The sequence below is a fragment of the Phyllobates terribilis genome, unplaced genomic scaffold (assembly GCF_046119375.1).
Source record: "Phyllobates terribilis strain yellow unplaced genomic scaffold, ASM4611937v1 Scaffold_10__3_contigs__length_209671492, whole genome shotgun sequence".
In the NCBI taxonomy this organism is placed as follows: Eukaryota; Metazoa; Chordata; class Amphibia; order Anura; family Dendrobatidae; genus Phyllobates; species Phyllobates terribilis.
The window spans coordinates 126,020,968-126,036,403 of NW_027362770.1; the positions used below are offsets into that span (position 1 = coordinate 126,020,968).

Here is a 15,436-nt window from a genome sequence, read left to right on the forward strand (position 1 = left end):
TGGAGCTGTAACTTTGTTCCTTGATTTCTTTAATCCGGTGCTTAGAATGCTTGCCACTAAAGAGACAACCAGAAAAGCATATTTATGAACCCAGTAAATATTAAGACCCCTGCCCCCACACCTCTCAAGTTCAATGAATGGCTACAACCACCATACCATGGGAAAGCAAGATTCTGACCAGGAGCAAGCATTGAAAAGTTCTCTGTTCCCACCATTCAGAAACAATCCAAAGGCAATTGAGGATCAGCCCTTGAGCAGCAGAAAAAACAGCTGTAGAAATGTTTTTGTTTTTTTTCCATTGACAATGAAGAAACCAGAAATGCACTCGATCATGATCTGTTGGCGGCACAAAGTCATTAGTTTCTTGTATAACGTGACAAAGAAAAATTACTATTCCAAGGGTGTTCAGATTTTTTTTTTTAACCACCAATACTAAGAATTAGGCAGAATATGTAAATGTGGGAACGTAAAAGTCTGTCTCTTTTTTTTTGTGCTTCATCACGCACCATATTAACAAGAGACCTGAGTTTCCCCTGTCTGTTGTTGCTGCCACTGGTTTGGTTGGGTTACTGTGCTTCGTTTTTCGGCTTGTCACTTGAGACACAACACAATGGGCAGCACAAGTTGTTAATGTACAATGGGGTGGATGGAGAGGGAGTCTCGGAGTATAGGAAGAGGTAGAGGGGCAGCAGACAGAACGCCCGATGATGAAAATGGCTCATGTCTTATTTTCGTCATAGATGTCGAGAGATGGCTCAATGGTGGATAGCTCTGTTTCGTAACCCAAGCTTCGTGGTGACAGGGAGTTTCGGTGAAAAAAGAGACCACCTGGAGAAATAAAATATATTAGGTTAATTTTGCTACTTTGCAGATTTATATAATACTATATATTGTTAAACTGAGCATTATAAAAGATGAAGACGTATTTTAAGAAGAGGAGTCTAGGATAGCATGAGAACAGCTTGATATCTATGAAGCGAAGATGATTAAATGTAAATTAGGTGAAGTGGCTAGCTCCTCATTAGCTTAGTTACAGCATATTCCTCCTAGTAAGCCCCATGGGTAAATTATCAGCAAACACAAAAACATGGCATCATGTTTACTGAAATCTGGATCAGGGACATTTTTGGTATCTTTAATACGGGTGAATATGTGATGATACATGCAACTAAAACAGACTGTCCACATCCGGCCCATTGGCTGTCCCTGTCTGGCACGTGGACTGTAAAAGTTAAAGGGCAGGCAACAATGGCACACTGAACAACGGGGCAGCCCTCCTCCCTCTGTCAGGCATCTTGATCTCATTGGCATCTGCATTTGATGGCTTCCTACGCCGTGAGGCCATCCTACAATGTGTAGGGAGCTGTGGAGGATATCATACAGTGTGTAGGGAGCTGTGGAGGATATCATACAGTGTGTAGGGAGCTGTGGAGGATATCATACAGTGTGTAGGGAGCTGTGGAGGATATCATACAGTGTGCAGGGAGCTGTGGAGGATATCATACAGTGCGTAGAGAGCTGTGGAGGATATTATACAGTGTGTAGGGAGCTGTGGAGGATATCATACAGTGCGTAGGGAGCTGTGGAGGATATCATACAGTGTGTAGGGAGCTGTGGAGGATATCATACAGTGTGTAGGGAGCTGTCGAGGATATTATACAGTGTGTAGGGAGCTGTCGAGGATATTATACAGTGTGTAGGGAGCTGTGGAGGGTATCATACAGTGCGTAGGAAGCTGTGGAGGATATCATACAGTGCGTAGGGAGCTGTCGAGGATATCATACAGTGCGTAGGGAGCTGTCGAGGATATTATACAGTGCGTAGGGAGCTGTGGAGGATATCATACAGTGTGTAGGAAGCTGTGGAGGATATCATACAGTGCGTAGGGAGCTGTGGAGGATATCATACAGTGCGTAGGGAGCTGTGGAGGATATCATACAGTGTGTAGGGAGCTGTGGAGGATATCATACAGTGTGTAGGAAGCTGTGGAGGATATCATACAGTGTGTAGGAAGCTGTGGAGGATATCATACAGTGTGTAGGGAGCTGTGGAGGATATACAGTGTGTAGGGAGCTGTGGAGGATATTATACATTGCGTAGGGAGCTGTGGAGGATATTATACAGTGCGTAGGGAGCTGTGGAGGATATCATACAGTGTGTAGGGAGCTGTGGAGGATATCATACAGTGTGTAGGGAGCTGTGGAGGATATTATACAGTGCGTAGGGAGCTATGGAGGATATCATACAGTGTGTAGGGAGCTGTGGAGGATATTATACAGTGTGTAGGAAGCTGTGGAGGATATCATACAGTGTGTAGGGAGCTGTGGAGGATATCATACAGTGTGTAGGGAGCTGTGGAGGATATCATACAGTGTGTAGGGAGCCGTGGAGGATATTATACAGTGTATAGGGAGCTGTGGAGGATATCATACAGTGTGTAGGGAGCTGTGGAGGATATTATACAGTGCGTAGAGAGCTGTGGAGGATATCATACAGTGAGTAGGGAGCTGTGGAGGATATCATACAGTGTGTAGGGAGCTGTGGAGGATATCATATAGTGTGTAGGGAGCTGTGGAGGATATCATACAGTGTGTAGGGAGCTGTGGAGGATATCATACAGTGTGTAGGGAGCTGTGGAGGATATTATACAGTGTGTAGGGAGCTGTGGAGGATATCATACAGTGTGTAGGAAGCTGTGGAGGATATCATACAGTGTGTAGGGAGCTGTGGAGGATATTATACAGTGCGTAGGGAGCTGTGGAGGATATTATACCGTGCATAGGGAGCTGTGGAGGATATCATACAGTGTGTAGGGAGTTGTGGAGGATATCATACAGTGTGTAGGGAGCTGTGGAGGATATTATACAGTGTGTAGGGAGCTGTGGAGGATATCATACAGTGTGTAGGAAGCTGTGGAGGATATCATACAGTGTGTAGGGAGCTGCGCAGGATATTATACAGTTTGTAGGGAGCTGTGGAGGATATCATACAGTGTGTAGGGAGCTGTGGAGGATATCATACAGTGTGTAGGGAGCTGTGGAGGATATCATACAGTGTGTAGGGAGCTGTGGAGGATATCATACAGTGTGTAGGGAGCTGTGGAGGATATCATACAGTGTGTAGGAAGCTGTGGAGGATATCATACAGTGTGGAGGATATCATACAGTGTGTAGGGAGCTGTGGAGGATATACAGTGTGTAGGGAGCTGTGGAGGATATTATACATTGCGTAGGGAGCTGTGGAGGATATTATACAGTGCGTAGGGAGCTGTGGAGGATATCATACAGTGTGTAGGGAGCTGTGGAGGATATCATACAGTGTGTAGGGAGCTGTGGAGGATATTATACAGTGCGTAGGGAGCTATGGAGGATATCATACAGTGTGTAGGGAGCTGTGGAGGATATTATACAGTGTGTAGGAAGCTGTGGAGGATATCATACAGTGTGTAGGGAGCCGTGGAGGATATTATACAGTGTATAGGGAGCTGTGGAGGATATCATACAGTGTGTAGGGAGCTGTGGAGGATATTATACAGTGCGTAGAGAGCTGTGGAGGATATCATACAGTGAGTAGGGAGCTGTGGAAGATATCATACAGTGTGTAGGGAGCTGTGGAGGATATCATATAGTGTGTAGGGAGCTGTGGAGGATATCATACAGTGTGTAGGGAGCTGTGGAGGATATCATACAGTGTGTAGGGAGCTGTGGAGGATATTATACAGTGTGTAGGGAGCTGTGGAGGATATCATACAGTGTGTAGGAAGCTGTGGAGGATATCATACAGTGTGTAGGAAGCTGTGGAGGATATCATACAGTGCGTAGGGAGCTGTGGAGGATATTATACCGTGCATAGGGAGCTGTGGAGGATATCATACAGTGTGTAGGGAGCTGTGGAGGATATCATACAGTGTGTAGGGAGCTGTGGAGGATATTATACAGTGTGTAGGGAGCTGTGGAGGATATTATACAGTGTGTAGGGAGCTGTGGAGGATATCATACAGTGTGTAGGAAGCTGTGGAGGATATCATACAGTGTGTAGGGAGCTGTGGAGGATATTATACAGTTTGTAGGGAGCTGTGGAGGATATCATACAGTGTGTAGGGAGCTGTGGAGGATATCATACAGTGTGTAGGGAGCTGTGGAGGATATCATACAGTGTGTAGGGAGCTGTGGAGGACAACATTTAGTGTGTAGGGAGCAGTGGAGAACAACATACTGTGTGTAGGGAGTTGTGGGGGACTGTTTGGCCATCATATTAGATATGGGGACATCATACTGTTTGGGTAGCTGTAGGTATATCATACTGTGTGGTAGTGTAGGCATCATACTGTTTGGGGCCTGTGGTGTCCATTATACTGTGTGGAAGATTGGGTGAATATCAAACAGTATGTAGGGAGCTGTGGCGGCCCTCATACAGTGTGTGGGAAGTTGTTTCGTCCATCCTACTGCTACTGGTAAGAATACATGTATTACCAGTTGCAGACAGTCAACAGACCTAATTCTGCTCAATATTAAGTGATACAAATTAATAACAATAATGAGTAGAATTAAGTTTGGCCTGTTGGCTTGGCTTTCCAAAACAGTTAGTCTCTTATGTGGCCCTTTGGAAAATTAATTGTCTTCCCTTGATCTAGACTATAAAGACTATACATAGGTGTCATATATGAACTCTGCACATCCTGAATGTTTATTTTTACATTTGTGCATCTCAAACTCTGCTCGGTTTAGACTACGGTTGGGTTCAGATGGCCATATCAAAGAAAAGGCTTGATGTGATAGGCTCTGTGTGCTCGTCTGTATTGTGGACAGGTGCAGGAGCTGCCTACTACCTACTAGAACAGTGCCTGTTGTGATTTTTTTCGGTGGACCATTGGTCAGTGTGGAAAAATGCCCATGTGTACTAGCACAATATCTGCAACTGGTTCATGGGCTTTCCGCATGTGGTCCATCATCCACATGGACAGAAAACACGCTTGATTGATTGAGCCCTTATAGCTAAAAACATGAATTTTTCAGCATTTTTATTACAGAACATTACACTTTGATGTAACAAGGTGCACATAACTAAAGTGTTGGGGACCATTTTCATGATTTGCCACTGGTGTCTACTTTTGAAAAATATATATGTATATATAATTTATAATTCAAGTTATTATTTAGGTTTTATTCACACTTGTCAAAAGTCTAACAAAAACTGCCAGAGAGATAAAGCATTAAAGGCATCTGCCATCTCTTCTGACATGTCTGTTTTAGTAAATAAACTAATAATTTAAAATGATGGTTTCTTAGAACTAGAAGTTTAATTTTTCCTCTGTTATTCCTCCAAGAAATGTATGAATATATTGACAACTGAGTGCTACCATTCCACTAGAATGGTTTTCAGGCCATGTCGGCTTATCCTTCCCATTTTCTGAGAGTTAGAAAGGATTTGGTCAGCTCAAGGAAATTTCCAGCATTGATGAAAACCTCATTGAGCATGTTGTAGAAGTGTCTCAGCCATCTCAGCCATACAAAGCTCATTCACATCCTGAGGCTATGAGGAGCAAAATCAGTGTATACTAAAGTGTTACTCAACTTTCACATGAGACCTAAGACAGCCGCCAATTGCAGAACATACTGTGCAGGAGCGGTAGGAAATCTATGGACTTGCATAGTGTAGTCCTTGCTCTCATGCAGGAGCAGCGCTTCTGCAGTCTTTTGAGCAATTGTTAGGGGTTTCAAGACCCTGATCTACAGTTTGCATTGAAATGTTTAGCTACCCTTTGAGCCGATTGAACTGCTCCATGTTTTCCTATTAGCGTTCCAATATTGTTCTGAGCCATCTAAGGATGCAGTACTGCTCAGCACAGCAGAATGCCAGAGCAGCATTTCCATAAGTACATATATCCATTTACAGTATTAGTTTTCTGCTTAGGAAACAAACAGGAGAGCCAGAGAGCAAACAAACGCAAGTGCAAATCCAGAAATCAATTACAACTTCTCTGTGTACAAGAACTTTTACATTGTGAGTGAAAACCAGATCAAATAAAAATGAAAAAAAAGCTTAAGTATCCATAATTTGCAACTATTTATTTACACCACTAAATAATAATAATAATAATAACCCTATATCACCTATGGCAATTTTACATTGCTGGGCTATTTCCGGCAGTCCCATAGACAATGAATCAAGTAGAGGTCGAGTATGCACTATTTGCTTTTTTCACAACAGGGTTCTGCTGGGTTTGGATCCCAGTGGTCATGCTCCCGGCGTTCAGTAAAGCTTAGATAGGGGATAGGTTACTGTCTTGGGAATAAGAAAATCACAACTCAAAATATATACTAGTAGGGGGCCAGTACAAACAAAAAAACAAGCAAAACCCCACTAAAATATAAACCTTTATTAAATATGCATTAAAAATACAGAAAATCTAAGGCACCACTCCCAATAAAAAAAACACTGGGGCAGAGGACTGATAGGCTCACTGTATTATATTACTCATACCAAATAGAGTATACAGTATATAAGTACTTGCTTATACCAATATAGAGTAATATACTTACTAGCCCTATTGAAACCTATCCCAAACCTGCCTTGCAGTGGAGATTGATACTGTAAAACTGCAACATGGTGTCCCCGCTCACTGTACCATTTTCTGACTGTATGGGATATGTGAGTCTACGTCACTATTCCATACAAAGGCATAAAAAACCCTATACCATGCCATATACATATCTCACAGAATGATGCCTCTGTAAATATCATTGTGCCAACCAACAGGTCTGATATTACTATTCTCCCAAATATCAAAGGGACATTTGATGTAAAAAGAAACCTTTGGACACTAATGCCATCACTAGGGGCATTAGCCAGCGAATATATGAGTAGGATGGTAGCTTACTTGAGGGTATGTATGTAACAAATGCTTCCGGTTTATTCAGCCCTTGGGTGACATAAGTGACAATGGGCCCCTCTTTGTTTTTGATTTTTCCTCCTTGTCTTTTTATTTTTCTGTTGATATGGTTGTATTAGAGCTTGTTTTTTTTTGTAGTACAAACTTTTATTTTTCTTCTTTTTGTATCATCATTACCAATTTGGGTTCCATATGACTTTCTAATATCTTTTTGATTCCATTTTATAGTTAGGCAAAGTGACATTGAAAAGGACACCTTCCTATTTCCATTCTTTTAAATGTCGCTGTCATAATTGATAGCATGTTGTAAGGTTACTGATGCGATTGGAGCTAGCTCGGACCACAACTGTTAGACACTAGTGCTGTCTGTATAACACAGCCAACATCTGCACTGTATAGCGGAGGCTCGCTCCTGAGCAGTGCACAAATCATCCATATATGTACAGTGTACGTCACCGATTAAAATTCGCCATGGGCCTGTACAACACAATATGTGCATCAGATCTGAAGTCATTTATTAAAAGCAGGCAATTCTGATAATGCGTATACAACATATGGTAACTAAAAATATTGCTTGCCCGGTAGATCAATACATACATACCGTACATACACACACACACACACATATATACACTGCTCAAAAAAATAAAGGGAACATTCAAATAACTCATCCTAGATCTGAATGAATGAAATATTCTCATTGAATACTTTGTTCTGTACAAAGTTGAATGTGCTGACAACAAAATCACACAAAAATCATCAATGGAAATCAAATTTATTAACCAATGGAGGCCTGGATTTGGAGTCACCCCCAAAATTAAAGTGGAAAAACACACTACAGGCTGATCCAACTTTGATGTAATGTCCTTAAAACAAGTCAAAATGAGGCTCAGTATTGTGTGTGGCCTCCACGTGCCTGTATGACCTCCCTACAACGCCTGGGCATGCTCCTGATGAGGTTGTGGATGGTCTCCTGTGGGATCTCCTCCCAGACCTGGACTAAAGCATCCGTCAACTCCTGGACAGTCTGTGGTGCAACGTGACGTTGGTGGATGGAGCGAGACATGATGTCCCAGATGTGCTCAATCAGATTCAGGTCTGGGGAACAGGCGGGGCAGTCCATAGCTTCAATGCCTTCATCTTGCAGGAACTGCTGACACACTCCAGCCACATGAGGTCTGGAATTGTCCTGCATTAGGAGGAACCCAGGGCTAACCGCACCAGCATATGGTCTTACAAGGGGTCTTAGGATCTCATCTCGGTACCTAATGGCAGTCAGGCTACCTCTTGCGAGCACATGGAGGGCTGTGCGGCCCTCCAAAGAAATGCCACCCCACACCATTACTGACCCACTGCCAAACCGGTCATGCTGAAGGATGTTGCAGGCAGCAGATCGCTCTCCACGGCGTCTCCAGACTCTGTCACGTCTGTCACATGTGCTCAGTGTGAACCTGCTTTCATCTGTGAAGAGCACAGGGCGCCAGTGGCGACTTTGCCAATCCTGGTGTTCTGTGGTAAATGCCAAGCGTCCTGCACGGTGTTGGGCTGTGAGCACAACCCCCATCTGTGGACGTCAGACGTCTGTGGACTCCCTCATGGAGTCGGTTTCTAACCGTTTGTGCAGACACATGCACATTTGTGGCCTGCTGGAGGTCATTTTGCAGGGCTCTGGCAGTGCTCCTCCTGTTCCTCCTTGCACAAAGGCGGAGGTAGCGGTCCTGCTGCTGGGTTGTTGCCCTCCTACGGCCCCCTCCACGTCTCCTGGTGTACTGGCTTGTCTCCTGGTAGCGCCTCCAGCCTCTGGACACTACGCTGACAGACACAGCAAACCTTCTTGCCACAGCTCGCATTGATGTGCCATCCTGGGTGAGCTGCACTACCTGAGCAACTTCTGTGGGTTGTAGAGTCCGTCTCATGCTACCACAAATGTGAAAGCACAACCAACATTCAAAAGTGACCAAAACATCAGCCAGAAAGCATTGGTAATGAGATGTGGTCTGTGGTCCCCACCTGCAGAACCACTCCTTTATTGAGTGTGTCTTGATAATTACCAATAATTTCCATCTAGTGTCTATTCCACTTGCACAACAGCATGTGAAATTGATTGTCAATCAGTGTTGCTTCCTAAGTGGACAGTTTGATTTCACAGAAGTTTGATTTACTTGGAGTTATATTCTGCTGTTTAAGTGTTCCCTTTATTTTTTTTTGAGCAGTGTATATATTTATATGGAATCTTTTCACAACTTTAGCATTTATTATTATAGTAAATGTTATATCCTTATATTCATTCATGATTAGAAACCCTATTAACATATTAGGATATTGCCATTGTGTTAATAAATGTGAATTTGGTGAACTCATTATATGCATGAAACTTGTACACTGCAGGTCTAATAGCAGCAATAATCTGTATATTTTTTGCATGCAGTGCAGCTCTTCTAACACTAGGGGTCGTGCATGTACAGATTCCATTTTCTTCCTTGGCTCACAGCACGCAGGTTCCTGTTTACATGGAGTAGTGGATTAGCCTCTAATTTATGTTACAGGACACATACATGACGCAGAACAAATACATTCAAAATCCTCCTGCTGTAATGAATAAACTGAAAAGCACATGACATTTTGGGTCCTCCTTAAATGTATGGGCTGCTTAGGCCTAGTAGGCCTAATATATTAATGCGGACAGGAAAAACAGACCTCGTTGCTCATAGCAACCATTCAGCGCTCAGATTATCGTTAATAAAATCTATCTTTGTGATACCCAATGTAATAATCACAGGATCAGTATTCAGGAAAAGGCAATAATCACATCATTTTTGCATCAAAAACCTAGAACATGGTGGTACCTGAGAAATTCTGTTATAAATCAGTGGTGTCCATTTTGAGACAGATTAGCGTTGTGGTTTCCGCTTATAATGGAAACCACAATACAGATGTGAACAGAAACTCATGCAGTTGGACATATTCACATGTGGCAATTTTGTTGCAGACATTTCTGTGACTGAAAATCACCTCCATACATAGCATACTACATGATTTCTGCATCTGCAAGGTTAATTGGATCGTTGACTACTTGTATAATTGTACAAAATGGCCACCGTCATGGTATTACATAACACACAAAGGCCCAGATTCATCATTGCTATTGCTTCAGTTTTCATTAGTAATTTGCTCCTATTTTAGTGACTTTAGTATTTACGCCTCATTCCGTAATATTTGCACCACTTTCTATGCTGTCTTTCATTTTTTAAGTCTTTTTGTTTTTCCTTGACAATTTTACTTTTTTATTTTTTTTTATTTTACATTTTACCAAATGTTGCATTTTTTGGTTTGGTCCCTGTCTGGAGTGAGATTTCCGGCAGAGTTTTCAACTTGGTGCATTTTTAGACAAATATACATCCTTTTTAAGGATTTGCAAATTTTGGTGCTGAAAAGTAGAAAAAAATGGTTATAGACAAAAATAAAGGGCGTGAAAATCACTGAAAGACACCAAAGTTTTACTGAAGCGTTTCACCTTGAAAAACTTGATAGTTCCACGGTGTCTTAAAGACACCATATTACATGTACCCTAACTCTCCAATCATAACTGGTGGTTTTTGAACTTCTCATGGTTTTTGGAGACTTTCTGCTCCAAATACTCCTGGGGAAAAAACCTTTGTAAACACACCCCAAGGGGGTTACAGAAATCTTCATTGAGTTGTGCCCTTTTGATTTTTGTCATGGGCAGCACGGTGGCTCAGTGGTTAGCACTGTTGCTTTGCAGCGCTGGAGTCCTGGGTTCAAGTCCCACTAAGGACGACATCCGTAAGGAGTTTGTATGTTCTCCCCATGTTTGCACAAGTTCCTCCTGGTTCTTCGGTTTCCTCCTACACTCCAAAGACATACTGAAAGGGAATTTAGATTGTGAGCCCCATTGGGGACAGTGATGATGAAGTCTGTGAAGTGCTGTGGAATTAATGGCGCTATATAAGTGAGTAAAATAAATTGATGGATAGAAAATGGACCACGGCCTTTATTAAATATAACACTTAAACATTACTTTAACTATTCTTGCAGCTCAACCAAAGCTTAAGCTCATTAACGAACAAAAGCCATACACTCAGTTTCCCAAGTGACTCACCCCTTCAAGTCAGTGAAAATTCATGGTAGAACAAGGCCCACTTACTCCTTATCCTAATAAATAAGACACAACACACTGACAAATAAACAAAGTAGATTCTACAAATGCCCAAGATAATCCTTCTAAATCTACGTGTCTGTATGAAAACCCGCCTAAAATTGACATGAACTTTTCCATAGAACGGTTTATTCTTTTTCTTTTTCCATAAAGGAACATTCCTTGCCCACCCATGCCAGTCTTGGTATTATTTCAGAGAAGGCAAAGATCGTATACGGGAACCATCATTTGAATTTGGCCAAGTCATTACGCATCTCCCAGAGGAGATCCAATGTCTTGACCTTGCCTAAATCATTGCCGCCTGCATGAAAAACCACCAAATGACGATGAGGCCATAATGAAGTCAATTTTTTAAGTTCTCGGTAAACATTACCCCGAATACCACACCAAAAAAACATTCAAAGCCCCTGGATCAAACAATAGGCTTTCAGAGTAGCTTCTCTTTGCTGCCCTCTTCAGAGCCCAATAAATATAGGAATGGCCCAATATCTAAATGGCTAGAGGACCTACAAAAATTAACATTAATCCTTAGTTAAAAGCTCTGGTCTAATGTATAATTTATATCTTTTTGACTCCCATCTGCCTAACTTCATAATTTTATTATTTCCCAACCCTATTCTTGTTGCTTCTGTAGCAGCACCTATCCCTAAACAAATGCAAGGAAATCCGAAAACTGCTCAAGTCCAGCATCAAGTATCAAGCATCTCTTCAAAATAACGTTAAATTGAAATACTGTTGGTGGTGAAAAATCCTTATGCATCAAAAAAGTACCTTGATGCAAAGACCTCATTTTGATACAATTTTTCACTTTTTGGACTGGACAAATTGTGAACCCTGTCATACTATTAAATTTTATATAATAACCCTGATTAATCAGTCTTTGATTTCTTAATATGATTGATACAGAAGACTTTTTAAGGTTAACGACTTCAAACAATAATCCCGTAGACACAGACTTGTTTGCCGATACTAGCTCGCCTATTCTCATACGAGCTGCAAAAAATGCTAAGACAAATGCTGTTCTAAACAAGCATACTTCGTAATCATTCCTACACAGCTGATAATACCGACCATACCTTTTGTAGAAGGCTGATTGATATTGGGCACCTACGTCTGGTCTAGCAACTCATTTTTTGTATCCTCTCATTACTTGCTTCATAGGAAAAAAGCTATTTAAGGCAGTTTTGCCTGCAAGTTTTAGGAAAAATTACACACTAACCAGAATTTGTGATATAGAAGCAAATAACTTTTTTATAATTAAACTTTCGACAAAATGCAAAGCAACATCCAAATCATTCCGAAAATGATCCGCTTTTAATGTACCGCAAAATGATTTCCAATCTCTCCATGCAGCTGACTAATCAGCCCATGTCCTTGCAGCTATAGATCTCTCTATATAAAATGGGATTAATTCCATATGAGATCCCAAAGATGGGACGTACATGACATCCCTTCCAATTCGACCTCTGGAGCCAGCGCAGAAAACTTTTCCCACTGCCAAGGACAGAGAGTGTCAGCTAAACAATTCCTTAACTAGCTTTTAACCCTATATCCCTTTTAATACAGTATTAAACTAAATATCTTAATAGTTCAACCATCCAATTACATTTTGAAGATAAGGTATTGATTGCAAAAACTACCCCTTGGTTGTCCGAATGGAGCAGAATCCTTCTGTTTTTTATCTCTGTACCCCAAGTGACCACAGCCACTAACACCGGGAACAATTCTAAGACCACTATGTTTTTAAGCACTTTATTTTTTATCCATGAATTAAGCCATACTTACACTGACCATTTACTCCTACAAATTGCGTCATAGCCGACACTGCCTGCTGCGTCCGTAAACAACTGCAAGCATTCTGAAGAGACAAAATCGTTCCGCCAGCAGCTGCGAGCGTTGAAGCTGCTCAAAAATTCCAACCACATCGTTAGATCTTCTTTTATATGTATTCAGCCCTTTGAGAGACTAAGCCTTTTGTAGCATCGTACAACTTCCTTGAAAATACTCCACTCATTGGAATTAGCTGCAGGGTGAAGTTCAATAAACCTAATAGCGATTGTAATTCTTTTAGTGTTGTTTTATGTTTTTTTAAGATTGCGACCATAGCTGTTCTAAGCTTGACTAATTTTGAAAGTGGAAGCCTACATTCCATTTTTACGGAATCAACACAATTCCTAAAAATTCTAGACAACAGCACGGATATACTGTCTTTTCTTCTGCTAACGGTAAACCAAACCAATTAACTCCTTAAATTTAACTAATGCAACTGTTATTGTCCGCACGACCCGCAAACAAAAAATCATACCCATTGTATATAGGATGAAAATGCCTCAAAATAGCCTGATAAAGAAAAGCCCATGGGCAAACATTTATCAAAGTAGGATTCATCTTCAAACTACAATCCTAAGAAATTGAAGAATTCAGGATTAATATGGAGTAATCTAAATGCTGATTTAATATAAGTGCATTTTTCCCTAGCACATAAGCAAGTCTACAGCTTATTCAAAATAGGCATATTTTTACCGACGCCTTTCTTTTGAAGTCGTTCAAAGAGTCCCCCTCCACTGGATAAGAAAGGTGGTGAATTAACCTCAATGATCCTGACTATTTTTTAGGAATGATGCCTAAAGGTGACAACCTGAAATTTATAAATTGAGGAGTGTTGAACGGACCTGAAATCCTATTTACACTCAATTCTTTAATAATTTTGTCCTTCACAACCTTTTTATACAACTTAACTGATGCCAAATTCTCTATCCAACGACAGCCACGACTACTGAACTCAGGTACTAAAAAACCTATGCTAAAACCATCATAAATCAGCTCAGCTTTCTCCTGGTTTGGGTATAGCTTGAGCCATGACTGAACTTCTTATAGGTTCACTGGAGTCCATGCTTTCGAATAAGAGTTCTTTTGTACTAGGCTGTTGTTGGGTAAACTGGGCATTTCTTTTGAAATAAGCCATAAGTCCACATCTTTAACACCCCATTTCATAGCTGGGTGTACTGAAAGTTTTTGCCTAAAGAATTCATCGTAATTACAGTATACCAGGCCATACCTCCAAAATTGCTGTATGCCTCTAGTATAATGTCAATGTGCTGAAACAAACAACTACAGAACCCAAGGAATCTTTCACCCAGAACAGCAGAAAAAAATTCAAAATGCAGAAAAAATGCTTGCAACCAATTATTGAATGACTTGGGGAGGCTATGCTTTTTATCCTCCCCTTCATTCTTTTCTTCTTTTTTTTATCACTGCTCACTTGAGCTCTGTAAGCCTATTATGGTCCTTAGATCCACTCTTCTCCAGACATTTCCCTAGTACTTGTTTAACTATGACCCTCATCTCCCCTAATGAATTTTTCCTAACGCAAACAGACAGGGGCACTTGGAGTTTCTCCCCACTGATGATTCTTGACTCAGACCTGCTGCAGCAAACGTTCACATCGTCCTCTTCGGTGCTCAAAGCCTCCCAAAGGGGGCAAGCACTTGTACCGCCATTCTTTTTCTAGTCTCCCCAGCACCTCATCTTCATCCAAGGATCTCGAAGCAATGTCCCATATCACCGCTGCAGCTTCTCCTTTTCTGGTGACCGCTGGCAAAGATACACCCTAGCACTGACTACAGTGCTTTTCCTTGGGCCGACAACGGTGGATAGACTAATTCCCGGCATTCCTCTTTGTTGCCTCGGTGACTGTCTGATGATGCTTGCGGTCATGGACCCGGCCTTTAACCCCACGGTAGGCGGAGACTTCTAGCTTGTGGTGATGATCTTCCAGCAGAAGGGAGGCGGAGGCGAGTATGCACTTCCTCTTCTTTTCCTTTTCAGAGCTCTTTTGCGCTGACTTCTCCGCTGTTTTCGCCACCGCTGCCTCTTCAACCTGTTCCTCCTCTGCCTCCGGTATCCTTCTTTCTTCCAATGGAGACACTTGAACAGGAGTTTCTAGGCATCTTCTAAGCCACTCTTCTCCTCCCGCTTCTTCTGCTTTTCGAAGCACCTTCTTCATTAGGCTCTCAATCCTGCTTCTTGACTTGTCCTTGTGGCGACTAACAGCTAATGCCGCAGACAGGCAGAGAGAGCCCAGAGGAAACTGACTAGAGAACTCTGCCGTTTAACCCTTTTGAGAGGGGGAAACATCATGGTGTATAATAATCCCATGTTTTCCCCTCCAAAAATGTCTGGGTGCCACCATTCTGTTTAGGTGAAACAGTGTTTAGACTCTGAGTTACACAATATACACTATGTGGAGTAAAATACTGGAACACCTACACAGGACACTTACAAGAGATTATATGACATCTTATTCTAATTCCATGGATGTTATAATGATGTTTGTCCCCCCCCACCATTGCAAATATAACAGCCTC

The 15,436-nt window shown here is 41.7% G+C and overlaps 1 protein-coding gene across 1 annotated transcript in view; it reads right to left on the minus strand.

Annotated features, from left to right (window-relative positions):
• Positions 1 to 281: 281 nt before the first annotated feature.
• Positions 282 to 15,436, minus strand: part of RNF130 (ring finger protein 130) — a 261,704-nt gene continuing 246,549 nt past the window's right edge. The window contains exon 8 of the mRNA XM_073649772.1: positions 282 to 828. Within this exon, the coding sequence (XP_073505873.1) occupies positions 719 to 828 (110 nt within the window). The 3' untranslated portion in view covers positions 282 to 718. The remainder of the gene's footprint in view (positions 829 to 15,436) is intronic.